Raw genomic sequence first — 12609 nt, forward strand, 5'->3', positions numbered from 1 at the left:
ACACATTGATCTCACTACATGTTATTCATTGTAAGGGCAGATACTGAGTAACGATAGCCATCATGTGAACCCTAAAGACGACACTGGTCGGCCTTTTATCTACTGGATGTCTCTAACACCGTCTGATGCGTAACAAAACACTAGCATACATATTTTACAATATATATATATTTATACGTGCGTCTGTTTGTAAATCACAGTCGATGCGTCGTATTTGTGTAAATAAATAGCCTTCGCACGTCACGTTTATCGATTACGCTATATATAAGAACTCGGTAATATGCGATGGGTGTATTGTGACCGGTGTCTGCTAGAATAAACATTAGATCTGTCATTACTGGTGCACAAGGCATAAAGAGGCCATTGCTTGAAGGTAGCGGCGGGGACTGATGCTGAAGAGCGCTTCTCTCTCATGATGCTTGTGAATGATGATGCGCATAAAGCCATTTTTTCATTTGATTTAAAGAGATAGTTCACCCAAAAATGAAAGTTCTGTCATCATTTACTCACCTTCGAGGTTGTTCAAAACGGTATACATTTCTTTGTTTTGATGAACAGAGAGAAAGATATTTGAAAGAATGCTTATGACATATTTTGCGCCCACATAGACTACCGTAGTAGGACAAAATACAAGCAATACAAGTCAAAAATGCCCCAGAACTGTTTGCTGTCATTCTTCAAAATATCTTCTTTGTGTTCAACAGAACAAAAAAGTCATTTTTCTTACTATGGGAGTCAATGGGGGGCAAGCTCTGTTTGGTAATAAGCATTCTTCCAAATATTTTTCTCTGCGATCATCAGAACAAAGCGATTTATACATTTACATTTAGTCATTTGGCAGACGCTTTTATCCAAAGCGTCTTACAAAGAGTTCGGGGAGCAATAAGCGATATGTCACACATGTTATACATATATCTCGATGGTGAGTAAATGATGACAAAATGTTCATTTTTGGGTGAAGTATCCCTTTAATACACTACTACTACCTGTACAGTGAATCGCATAAAAACATGTCATAGTCTCCTTAAATAAAAAAATCTCTGTTTGAGATTCATCACTAGATTTTTCATCACTAATAGAAGTTGGAAGTTTTTTATGCTTGTAAAACATCTATTCTGACCTCTGAACAGAATGACCTAAGGATCTTAGAAAAGAGGTGGATTGTTCAAGTCAAGATGAGTTTGACATCCTGGTTCTTAGTGAGTGGCGTGGGAACAAGGCACCGGCTTCCCCGGGAAATGATCTTCGTGGGACGGGATGACTGTGAGCTTATGCTACAGGTGATTCCATCACTGTTAAATTACTAATGCACGGACAAGAGAATACATCTGTCACGAAGTCTACACGCAATGCTCCATGAACCCCTGTAGTCATTCTTTATAAACAGTTTAAACTATACAACTAATTCATCATTATTTCACAACTTTTAAATAATAATATTCACTCTTAAAAATAAAGGTGCCCCCAATGCCATAGAAGAACCTTTAACATCCAAAGAACAAAAGGTTCTTAGGAGCGAAGAAAGGTTCTTCAGATTATTAAAAGAGGTGGTTCTGTAAAGAACCGTTGACTGAATGGTCCTTTGTGGGACCAAAAATGGTTCTTCTGTGGCATTGCTTTGAAGAACCTTTCAAGCACCTTGAGTTTTTGGAAGTCAGATACAGGCATTTTCAATCGGCACGTATATATATAAGTTATATAGGATATATAGCATAAAAAAACATTCAGACCCTTGCTACATTGTGAGAGAAGACAAATAAATATTCTTAAACCCTTTTACATTGTAAAGTGAAATAGTGCAGAAAGCTTGACCTCCAGAAGCTGAAAAAATGCCACCACTCACTGACCATTTGCTGAAGGGGCACATTTTGCATCCTATTTTTGGAAAGAGTCTTGTAGGTTTTTTTTTCAGAAAATTCACTGGCAGTGCCCACGGCCAACCTTCATTTAGACCCCAGCAACCATAAATCCGTCGTTGCGTATTATTAAGGCTCACAATAAAAAGCTGAAACTTCTCTTTATATTGACAGTCTCGCAGTGTAGACAAACAGCATGCCGTCGTTAATTATGAAGAATCGACAGATGAACATAAAGTTAAAGACCTGGGCAGCCTGAACGGGGTAAGAAGTGTCTACAACATATATTCTTTTAACCATAAAAATGTTATATGAAGTGTCCACTGGTGTGATAAACAATAAGGTGACAGCTGACCCCCTTTCTCCACTGCAGACATTTGTGAATGATGTTCGTATACAGGAACAGCAGTACATTACTTTGAAAATGGGTGACAAGCTGAGGTTTGGCTATGATATCCTTTCAGATGCAAAGAAAGAGTTCCAGTTCATTTCATGCAATCACAAAGTAGCTTTCATTTGAAAAGAAATGAACAAATTACAGCAATCATTTAATTTACTATGATATTTAGATCGGTTAATATATGCTAGTAGAAAGCATGCAATCTTTTGTTATACATATGTATGGGTTGTTCACTCCTTAACCCAGCCTACATACCAACCTATTTACAGTTGTGCGTGGAAAGCTACATGTACCAGAGGAGGCACTGAAGGTAATACAAATACGATGCTGTGTCAAAGTCAGAACAAAGCGATTTGTTCGATCAGTAATAATCATATCTGTATTTTCTTTTACATATTTACCCGACAGCACGAAAAGTTCACCAGTCAGCTTCACCTGACGCAGAAGCTTGATCATTCACGAGAAGCCACCAAGAGCCCAGAATTTAAAGGAGCAGAGGGAGAAAAAGTAACCAAACCTATTGAACCACCCCTGAATGCAGAAGAGAAAGTGCCAGGTGGGTAGAGGACAGTTTGTGTTAACAGAAAACTAACAGACAGAATAAACGTACTGTACATCTTTTAGCAGCAGACATAGCCGTGCTCCAAAGAGGAACCCCTTTGTATGGACAGCCATCTTGGTGGGGTGATGGTGACGCAGATGATGAGAATTCTGTAAATCAGGGCACAGGGGTTCCTGACCAAAAACAAGCCAAGTCTGAAGCAGGTAAGATACTTATTACCCAATTATAATAAAAAGAGGCCCTAAACAGTAAACAATAGATATGTATGTCAATGCAAAACAGTAACAATAAATGTTCAACCACACCTTACCTACAGCACCAATCAGAGCATAATAGACAAAAATGACCTTGGAATCATCAAAATGTAACGACAATGACTCCAAACCATGTAGTTTTGAGAAAATTTCTTGAATCACGTGTTTGAAGATGCCACTTGGTTTGATACTTTGAAGAAATGAAAACATTTGAAATATGGGTTAGGCTTAAAGCCAAATGTTAATTCATGTACCCACAGGCCATAAGGACAATGCATCAAAGCAGCGGATGGTTCTGGAAAACCCACCTCAGATTTTGGGATCCCAAGAGCCGAGCTACTTTGAGATCCCGAGTCAGGAGACTCCACCAGTGGGGTGTGGCACTGGAAATAACATACTTAGCAACACAGAGGCAGCGGTCACAGCTTCTGCAATCCCAACCTCAGAGGGCGGAACACATGGACACGCCTCCTTCACTATCGATTTTGCCATTGGGACTTCAGGGAAAGGTAAAGACAAGGCTGCGAAAGGTTTCCTGGACAATCGACAGCTGCCGAAAAGAGGGGCTGGGGAGGAGCTGTGTGCCTTGCAGGCCGCCATGGTGGCAGCGGAGGTGAAGGTGGCAGACTGGCTGGCGCAGAACGAGCTGCCACTGGCCCGCTCGGAATCCGTAGCGGAGGATGAAGGAGAAAGCGCGAAAAGTGATGTGCCGGTTCAGCTGAAAAGCCTTAGAGGTAGCATGAAGTATAAATAATATGTGCTGTTGGGTGGATTTGTGTAATGTTGCTTATAGAGACATGATGTAATGCCTTCTGGAAAGTATTAGCTGTAATCACAAGTCAACAGTCATGTGCCTTGCTTCAGTCTTCACTCTTTCACTCAGGCAGCAAGCATGAAGATGGCACTCAGAGCGACTCAGAAAACGCTTTAGGAGAACAGCTCAGCAGCCGAAGTGCATTCCTGCAGGAGCACTACAGAGGAAGGCAGAGTGGGCCAAGGACACAAGGGCTTTTCTGCGGGAGGGAAGATTTCTTCCAGCAAAAACCATCATCTGCAACTAAAAAGATGGCACCAGTAGGGGGTGAGGCTGGCAAAAATGTAAACCGTTCATCGCCGCAGAAAACCAAAACAGCCAGAGAGCAAAGTTTAGGGTCTCAGGAGACTTCTAACAGAGGACAGACTGATGACCAAAGCGACAGAGGGACTTACACCATTGAACTTGAAAATGGCAATGCAGAGGAGGAAGAGGCCAGAAGAATGATTGATAAGGTAGACGTGCAGTCACACAAATATTACAAATTTGCTTTAATGGTTAAAGATGGAACCAGCTGATGATATATAGTGTTGAATATGTTCCATTTTAGGTGTTTGGGGTGGAGGATAATCAAGCCTTGACACAACTGCGTTTCCCAAAGCATCAGCGAGAAAGAGGCACCATCTGTCCAAGATCCGAAGCCATGGAAACAACACAAGCTGGTTATGGTGGTGCAGAGGTATAACAGCAATATTTTCAATTTATCTCACTATTCCGAAGCTATTTAAGGCAGTCAGCATTGAATACAAAAGAGTCAAAACTTTCAGAAACAAAACTTCTGTTCCCATTTATTTATGCATTTGTCATCATCTTTTCTATAGGAGTTACCGGATGACTTGGTTGTAGTTGGCGGTCCAAGGTGGATCTCACAGTGGGCTAGTCTAGCTGCAAGTCATATACGAACAGATCCCGAAGGATCTGGGTCAGAACCTTTTACTTCTGCAGATGACACATCAGGATACTCAGAACGTAAGCGTAGGACCCTTCCACAGCTTCCTTCTGAAGACTCTGTGGGTCCAGTGGCACCTGAGGGCTCGAAAATCCAAATCAGGCAGACAGTCTCTTCATCTGAGAAACAGGACTTAGAACTTCAAGAGAAAGCAGACCAGCTTAATAGAACATCCAAAACTGGACGAAAAGTATTAGGAACGACTTTAGGTAACACAGATGTTGATCGCTCTAAAGCGAGCAAGAAGGCTTCGTCCAAAACTCATGAGCCGGGACGTAAAGTTGGTCAACAAGGAGCACAACCTAGACAGACTGGAGCTGGTGAAAAAAACCAAGATGATGGTAAACGAAAAAAAGGTGTGGAGGACAGGGAAAAGACAGGGAAGCCACTATTGAGACAGGAGAGCTTTACAGTCGAAAGACCAAGTGCTAATGTTCCTCTGGAGCTCATACCCTGCATTGATGGGCCTGGCACCTCAATGCAACCTAGAGAAATGGGTGTCATCGCTGAGGGAATCGATGCTGCCACCATGTTGAAAGACTCGGAGGCCGTAGCCTCATTTTTAGAAACAACTTTATCAGACCTTGCAGATCCACTCAGCTACTCCCTGGAGGGCTCTGTCTCACCTGAATCTGACATCGATACGACAAGCACTGTCAGCCAAGCTGGGGGAGAGGGTGGACGAAAGACAGCCCAGAAGAAACGTTCATCTGGAGGTCAAGGCCGTGACACTAACAATAAGAACACTGGCACAACTGAAAAGAAAGGCAAAGTGCAGCCCTCTGGCTCCAAGACTTGGACCTCTCTCGACCTCACAGATGATGATGTGAGCTCTTCTCTCCCGCATGACACAGCATCTACTACGCGACCACACAGCCGTGGTCAAAACATCAGCCCTAGAGCAGAGCCCACAGGCTGCAAAACTAGAGGAGCGAAGACACCAGCAGCTCCGTCACCGGCAACCTCTAAACCAACCACCCTTCCCCGGCCCAGACCCACACGGGCTTCCCTCCTTCGCCGTGCAAGACTTGGCGACGCTTCTGACACTGATCCTGCCGATGCTGACCGTATGTCTGTGGCATCCGAGGCTTCAACGGCGAGTTCTGCATCGAGACCTTCAGCTGGCCGCAGGACGCTCTCTCGGATTGAAGCACTCGCGCAACCACGAAGGCCAAGAGTGTGTTCTCCTTCAGCTCGGAGTGATTCAGAGGCTACGTCAGGCAGGATGAGGGGCTTCACCCCACGTCCAGCTCATGAGAGCGGACTGCGCCTGGGCCTCCGATCAACAGCAACCTCTTCTTCTGTGGTGGTTCCCAGAGCCAGGGCAAATAGTGCTTCCAAACTGCCTGATAAGTGTGCTGTTCAAAGTACACCAGCAGGTAAGACCTTTGGACAGAGGTGGATTCGGATTTCAGAAAAGCAGTTTATCCAAAAACAAAAATGATGTTTACTTTTATGACTAAAACCAGACAAACCTTGTGTTGCTGTACATATTCCTTGTAGCGAGTGGAAGGTGGCGCCGTGTACCTATTGAGTATGCTTCTACCTCCGAAGATGAGTACGGCTCGAACCGTCACCCCACTCAGAACACCCGACCACGTCCATTGGCTCCAAGGGTGACTCAGCTTGGCGGCTCGGCCCCTGCAACACCCAGCCTGGGAGGTTTCTCAATGCTGCGACACCAGTCTTGCAGAGAACAGGATGATTACATGAGAGACTGGACCGCTCACAGCGAAGAGATCGCCAGGTAACACCTGAGACCTGAAGTCCCATCAGCATCATCATCACAAATCAAACTATTGAAAATTATTAAATAGATAACCTACTTAAATTAGAGATCCATCAATACTACATTTCTCCATCGAAACCGATTATTCAGATTGAACCGATGCAGATACCCATACCGATTATGAAGATTAAATTAATATTTCGTAACTTTCTGAATTCTTAATTCATTTAGTGACGAATAATATTGAATCAAAAATCATATGAACGATGGATGAGAACAAATGCTCTTTACCCATGCAGTCATTAATCTGCGCTGTGAGCGTAAAAGCTATTTTAGCTCCCAGACACACAATATTTATAGGCTTACACTCATAACATAATCACATATGCTTTTCAATGCATCATCTTCATATACATGTTCAATAAGTTCAGGTCACTTTGTTCCTGACAGTGTGAACGGGGGTTTATACAGTTGACAGTCACAGAAAAATCTGAACATTTATCTTCAGCACATAAGCCGTATTCTGTCTACCTTTCCAGAATCAGCCAAGACCTGGCAAAGGATCTGGCCATGTTGGCGCGTGAGATTCACGATGTTGCCGGTGAGATTGACTCCGTGAGTCCTTCCTCCGCTCCCCAAGCTTCAGTAAGAAATCCGCCTGACATTTACATCATCACCACATCTATGGGCAGATATGGAGCAATGACTTTTTCTCTGCCTGTAGAGCTTAATATCATATATCGACAAGCGTGTTAAATAACATACTTCATCAAAAGCGTGCTGACCTTAAAGTTATGAAGAGTAATTTGATGCTGTTGTTTTGAGGGCAGAGGATAACAGAACGGAAAGCTCAAATAGTTTTGAAGATTGTTGTGAAGCTAATAATTGATTTCACAATGGTAACATATCTGTCATTTTAATTTAACGTTAACCTTTAAATGACGAGTAGCTTGCTACAGTTTCAAAGTGAGGTTATCAAGAGTCACGTGTTAAAATATGGACATGGTTTCTTAAAAATGATTTCTAAAAAGTGTCTCTCTCAGGTTGATGGCTGTGTGTTCGAGGACGTCCTTGGCAGTGCTCCAGAAATCAGTGGCAGAGGTGTAGAATTAAGACCTTGTGGGATTATCAGCAGTCAGGATCCACGATCCATCCGCCGTCGAACCTGGAGCCGAGATGAGGTATCTTTAGTTTGGGGTATCATACAGACAATGTTTTCAAAGGCTAGAGATTAGTTTTCAAAGGCTAGAGATTAGTGTCACATTAGTATTACATCTACCTCAAAATTGCAATTCCAGCGTTATTGACGTGACATAATGCTCAGAGAATGTATTTGTTACAAAAATATTGAACCATCTTGTTTATATTTTATTATACCCTTGTTGATAGAGTCTAAACAGTCTATGAACACATTTTCTTTTGTTAATAGCATTCCTTATGGATGTGACAAAAGAGGACACGGTTTTTGAGAGACGACAAATTTTGAAGCATTTCTTTGAATTATGCATGAAACTGAAGCAATATTACCCAAATGATTAGAGAAGGGATGCCTCTTTACAGAACATTAAATAGTTACTTTGTTTTCATTTTCATGTGTCCATTTATGAGGAATGTGTACCGATATGGATGTAACAATCCTTAAAATGGCACTCACCTGACTGGACTATGAAAAATCATGCACTTAAAATAAAACAAATGCTTTAAAATCTTAAGGAGAGAACTTGCATGGGTTTTTGAACCAGCAAATGTTGATATCTGTGCTGTTAGCATAGTAAAAACCGTTGGTAAAAACTTTATATTTCAGGGTAAGGTTGCCAGATTTTCACATAATTGCCCATTTATAGCTGAGACCTTTGATAAAGGGATGTGTAAAACATCTAATTTATACAGTTATTAACAGTAGAAGTTAGAAGTTGACTGACATATAACATTACTTTTAACATAACTGCAGCGTTTAGCATAATATATAATATTTAATGTGTTGTTTTCAATGTTAAAAGTGAACCGTTTTAAATTTGTGACATGAAAGCACAAAACTGTCAACATTTACTCACCCTCATTAGCCTACAAACCTGTATGACTTTTAATTTGTAAAACATAATAAAAGTAATCAATGTGACCCTAAACTAAAAGGTAACGTGATTTGAGCGACGGGTAATGTGACACTAAAATGGCGTTTTATGGTATAGAATAATTTTTGGTCTTTTTAAAAAATCTTGATCATTTTCATTATTTTAACGATTACAGTATTTATGCAATTGGGTTGATCTGATCTACAGCATTGATGGTTTATAAATCAAATGCTACAGATGAATCAAATATTAACTCATCATTTAGCCTATGTCATATTTAAAATGACTCTAAAATGGTATTGAAAAAAAAGAGTTTTAGCCATATTTTTGTTGCATATGCAGGTGACCAGCAGGTGTCGCCATTGTGTTTCATGTGTTTCTCCATCACTGCTACTGTTGGAATAAAACTTTTATGGCCGCTTTTGTTTAACCAGAGGGCTGTATTCACTTTTGTCAGGCGCGGGTTGCATTGTTCTCTGAACGCAAACTCTGACATTAAAAGCATAACAAAAAGTGCCACATTTGCTTATTCTGCATCCACAGGACGTGCTGGACAGTTTGTTGCTGGCATCGGTTTCTCAGCACTCAGCAAAAATCAGACAAGCTGTGGAAAAGACAGGCAACAAAATAAGGTTTATTTTAAACATTGCTCTTTCTGTATTAATCATGAAACTTCATTTTGCACATTTTGTTAGAGTTTGGCTCATTCCTGCAGGATTTTATTCAAGGACAAAGACCGAAAGTGGGAAGAGATCGAGAGAAAACTGCAGGCAGAGAATGAGGTGCCTCTCCTCAAAACTTCCAACCAGGTTAGAAATGCATTTTTGACTTCATTTTGAACTAGTAAACAGAATTTTTTCTAAAAGATCTGAAGGCAGACCACATGATCCTCACTAAATCAAGACTGCATTGTTAAAAGATATCACTTCTGTCTCTTCTATGGCTGTTAAGTTCTTCTTGTGCTTTTGGTATCGGAGTTCATACATCACAGGCCTTTCAACTGAACACCTCTCCATTCTATTAGATTGATCTTTTGACTCATGGTGTGCCACCGCGTAGATTAAGCCTGAGACGCAGCACCTCTGTTCAGAGACAGAGCGGTAAATCTAGCTCTGTACCTCATGCTGGCCTCACATGAACTCTTAGAAAGTTGTTGAGCGGTGGAAAGCACACACGACCAACATGAAAGCTGGGAGGAAAAACAAGTGAACAGCCTTGTTTTCACGTGAATCCCTCAAGGTTACAGAATATAAAACATTCAGAAGCGGATTGTATTTATAATAAATTATATGAAGCCGGACGTATTTGTGTATTGCAGTGATTTAAGCAAGTGTAAGGGACGTTGCACGATAGACGTATAATGGTAAATGTTTTCATGTCGTACATTTTAAGCAAATGCAAAAATTCATGCTTCTTTTAAAAAGTGTAGGACCACTTGACTGAAACGTTTTCATGACCTTAAAAACCATTTGATCTGAAGGCATATGTCTGAATGTTTGAAACTTGCTATGAGGATAAAAATTCAATCTTGCCAATTTATTAATTTCTCTGATTAGAAAGCAACGTTTTATTGTAAGAATCTTTTTTTTTGAAGTGGATGACTTGGACCAGTTAATGAACATAAAGCGGTCAAATACAATCCCAGAATAGAGAGGAACTTGAAAACTGTTTAAAGGCATCCCATCTGTCATACCAATCTGCTTGGTAAAATGCTAAGAGAACGTTAAAAGGCTTTCTAAAAATGCTAATATATACCATAATTCTTTTTAAGTCAGAACAAAATTGCCAAGTTACATCTGTAGTATTCTGTAATTTTTATGAATTTATTATTATTGTAAAATGTGATGTCCACAGTGTTTAAAAAATGTTTCTTACGTAACATGTTTAAGATTCCACTTAGACATCAAAGATTCACTTTACATCAAAGTTCTGTTCGCTTATGTCAGAGCAGAAAGGTTTTCTATGTTGTCATCATTTTATCACCCTCAGGAGATCTCCTCCATACTTCAGAACCTGAAGAGAGTGGAGCGACACTTGCTAGGTAAACGAAACTTTACTCTGTTTTTACTCCCTACTTTTCGATTCTGCTCTATTTATTTGTCTTGATGTCACCTCACAAAACAGTATAGATAGAATAGATGTATACAAGAAGAATGATTTAGTTTAAGATCTAAAAAAGATCAATTACTAACAAGCTCATTTCTTTCCTTAGTGATTGATGTTATGGTAGATCCCGATGGTACTTTGGATGCTCTGAGCAGTCTGGGTTTGACCAGCCCTCTGTCAGCTGAGAACAGAATAAGTCCTGGCACACTGGATCCATCCGTCAGCCAGGCCGGGGAGGGATCAGCCGGTACCCCCACGCTGCCCTTTGCTTATTCAGAGGTCGCAGAACGAGATCTCGGCCTGCAGGAGAAGAGCAAAGAGCAGCACACTGCCAATCGAAACTAACCGTTTTGCACAGAGATCCTGCGCCGGATGAAAACGTCATCTGGACTATTATTTGAATATTGTGAGGTATGCTGTAAAACTTCCTATATGACGCCCCATTTAAGAGTTTGCTTCGTAAATTATATATATATATATATATATATACATTTACACACACACATATATATATATATATATATATATATATATATATATATACATCCATGGACATATTTTAGATAAAGAAATATTTTGAAATATCAATCAACTGATAATCGAACAAAATAAATTGTGAGTCGTGAGTGTCCGCAGCTATAATCGCCAGTTCTGTACATATGCACAGGAAGATGTTAAACAACGGCAGATGAAAGGAAGGGTGATGTGAGCTCATACTCTGTGTTGAGCCAAATTTTTCAATACAGGTTTTACTTTAGAAACAGGGTCCAAAATAACACTGGCCAGACTGCCAGGTGCATTTAAAGATTGTTTTTACTTTCCAGTTGGCTGATCATAATTGGTTAGACGCTAAACACATGGTTCATATCAAACCTGCCATTAGGGGGCGGTGTGGCTCAGCCGCATCAAATGCCGCTCCTTCTCTCGCCTCTGAGCTTTCAAGTGCACAAGTCACGGGTTAATCGTGAAAGCAGTAGCAAAAGAAGATTTGAAACTGCAGTGACAAGTTTGAGAGGTTGTAGATGCCTATTTGTGGTTGCACTTTAAATCTAAATCTAGGAAAACGTGTAAATATGTGGTATGCATTTGTATCTGCCGATGTATTTTGTAAATTTGTGACTATTTTTCTGAAACTTCAAATTCAGAAGACAGATTTGTGAGTTTGGTCTACGAGTGCAAATCTCAACATTCAACTAAAGTTTTTTATTTGACAAGTTTTCACATTGGGGCTGTGTGCGACAATTTAGAGTACAGGTACAAATACGTACTTTACAAGTTCACAAATTAAAGTCTACATGCTCTCAAATTTTGCAACTGATTTACCTTTATATTTTAACAACTTTTGCCTAAATTTATATAATGTTTATCTAGGATGTGTAAACAAATCCAGAATTGTGTAATATTCCTTGAAATGAAACCACCAAAGCTTAAATACAAATTTAAAATGGGCTCTTAATTTATTTTGTGTTTCTCTGACAGCATTATTCATAGGTAAGTTTTTAGGTAAAATTTTCGTTTCATTCTGTGAACTACACTTTTTCTATTTTCATGTATTTGCAGAAAATGAAATCTGGAGAAACAGGCAAAAATAACAGAAAAGATGCTCTGTATTTTTTCAGACCTCGAATACCGAAAAAAGACACTGTATTTTAACGAAAAGTTAAAAAATTATGATTTATTATGTGATAACGTTGATTTTTATCAATAGTCTTGTCATGCGGTCAGTCTTTCACATTGCTGTTGGCTGACTTTATGTCACTGAGGTTTGAGTTTCTTAAAATTCAACAGACACTGGACTGGAAAGGCCACAACAAATCTTGAAATGCTTATTAAATTAACATTTGAAATAGGTCTCTTATTTTTTCCA

The 12609-nt window shown here is 40.1% G+C and overlaps 1 protein-coding gene across 1 annotated transcript; it reads left to right on the top strand.

The window, feature by feature from the left end:
- Positions 1 to 1175: 1175 nt before the first annotated feature.
- cep170ab (centrosomal protein 170Ab) lies at positions 1176 to 11087 on the top strand (the record flags this gene model as incomplete). Its single annotated transcript, XM_079460166.1, has 17 exons — positions 1176 to 1280; positions 2031 to 2120; positions 2230 to 2333; positions 2503 to 2566; positions 2665 to 2812; positions 2884 to 3021; positions 3333 to 3806; positions 3956 to 4341; positions 4437 to 4565; positions 4708 to 6214; positions 6339 to 6582; positions 7104 to 7209; positions 7608 to 7745; positions 9180 to 9268; positions 9352 to 9445; positions 10626 to 10677; positions 10849 to 11087. 17 exons carry the CDS (start codon positions 1176 to 1178, stop codon positions 11085 to 11087), a joined length of 4107 nt encoding a protein of 1368 aa, XP_079316292.1.
- Between the last annotated feature and the right edge of the window lie 1522 nt (positions 11088 to 12609).

This window comes from Barbatula barbatula, assembly GCF_947034865.1.
Source record: "Barbatula barbatula genome assembly, chromosome: 7".
Classification (NCBI taxonomy): domain Eukaryota; kingdom Metazoa; phylum Chordata; class Actinopteri; order Cypriniformes; family Nemacheilidae; genus Barbatula; species Barbatula barbatula.